Below are 672 nucleotides of genomic sequence, written 5' to 3'. Positions count from 1 at the left end.
AATGCCAGTGAACTGTTGGATAAAAGCACACAGAGCTTCAGTCTCTGCCTCGGACTCTTTGCCAGGGGTCAGTTTGGCTCTGTAACTCTGTCAGAGAAATAACAGAAATGATGACCATGTGATGACCATTTTTCTGTTTTTGTGTTTTCTGAGCTCTTTTACTGCACCTGTGTATAAGCTGCCACATAAGAGTGTGAGCCGTCAAACAGGAAGAGGTATTCCACAGGGCATTTGGCTGCCTGCAGCTGTGAGCACATCTCAAAAGCCACACAAGCACCGAACGAGTAGCCAGCGAAGCGATACGGCCCCTCTGGCTGCACCTGCCTCACGCACTCCATGTAGTAAGCAGCAAGATTCTGGATACTGTCTAGAGGAGCGGCTACAGATGGACAAAACACATAAAACAGAAAAATATATAACAGGACTGAATTTGAACAAATAAATAAATTAATTAAATTAATAAATAAAATAACAATCATTAAACATAATTGCATTTTAAACAAATATTACTGATAAAGGAATTTAAACCACACAAAAGGCAAACACTCACTATCCAGTAATATCACTTACAGTAAAGTTTCAAATCAAAGATATTAATAATTATTATGAATAGATAATACACACACATTTTTGTAACATTTCAAAAAGTGAAAATTTCATATATTCTAGATT

The 672-nt window shown here is 37.2% G+C and overlaps 1 protein-coding gene across 1 annotated transcript; it reads right to left on the bottom strand.

Moving 5' to 3' along the window:
• Nucleotides 1-6: 6 nt before the first annotated feature.
• On the bottom strand, nt 7-392 carry LOC107682328 (fatty acid synthase-like; the record flags this gene model as incomplete). The annotated part of the gene is made up of 2 exons (XM_016478604.1): nt 7-87; nt 168-392. Coding segments are annotated over 2 exons (306 nt in total), but the record flags the coding sequence as incomplete, so codon positions are not given.
• Between the last annotated feature and the right edge of the window lie 280 nt (nt 393-672).

Source organism: Sinocyclocheilus anshuiensis, unplaced genomic scaffold (assembly GCF_001515605.1).
Source record: "Sinocyclocheilus anshuiensis isolate Anshui unplaced genomic scaffold, SAMN03320099.WGS_v1.1 C32070136, whole genome shotgun sequence".
Taxonomy (NCBI): domain Eukaryota; kingdom Metazoa; phylum Chordata; class Actinopteri; order Cypriniformes; family Cyprinidae; genus Sinocyclocheilus; species Sinocyclocheilus anshuiensis.
The sequence above is the reverse complement of the archived record's forward strand: the minus strand, read 5'-3'. Positions and strand labels throughout refer to the sequence as shown.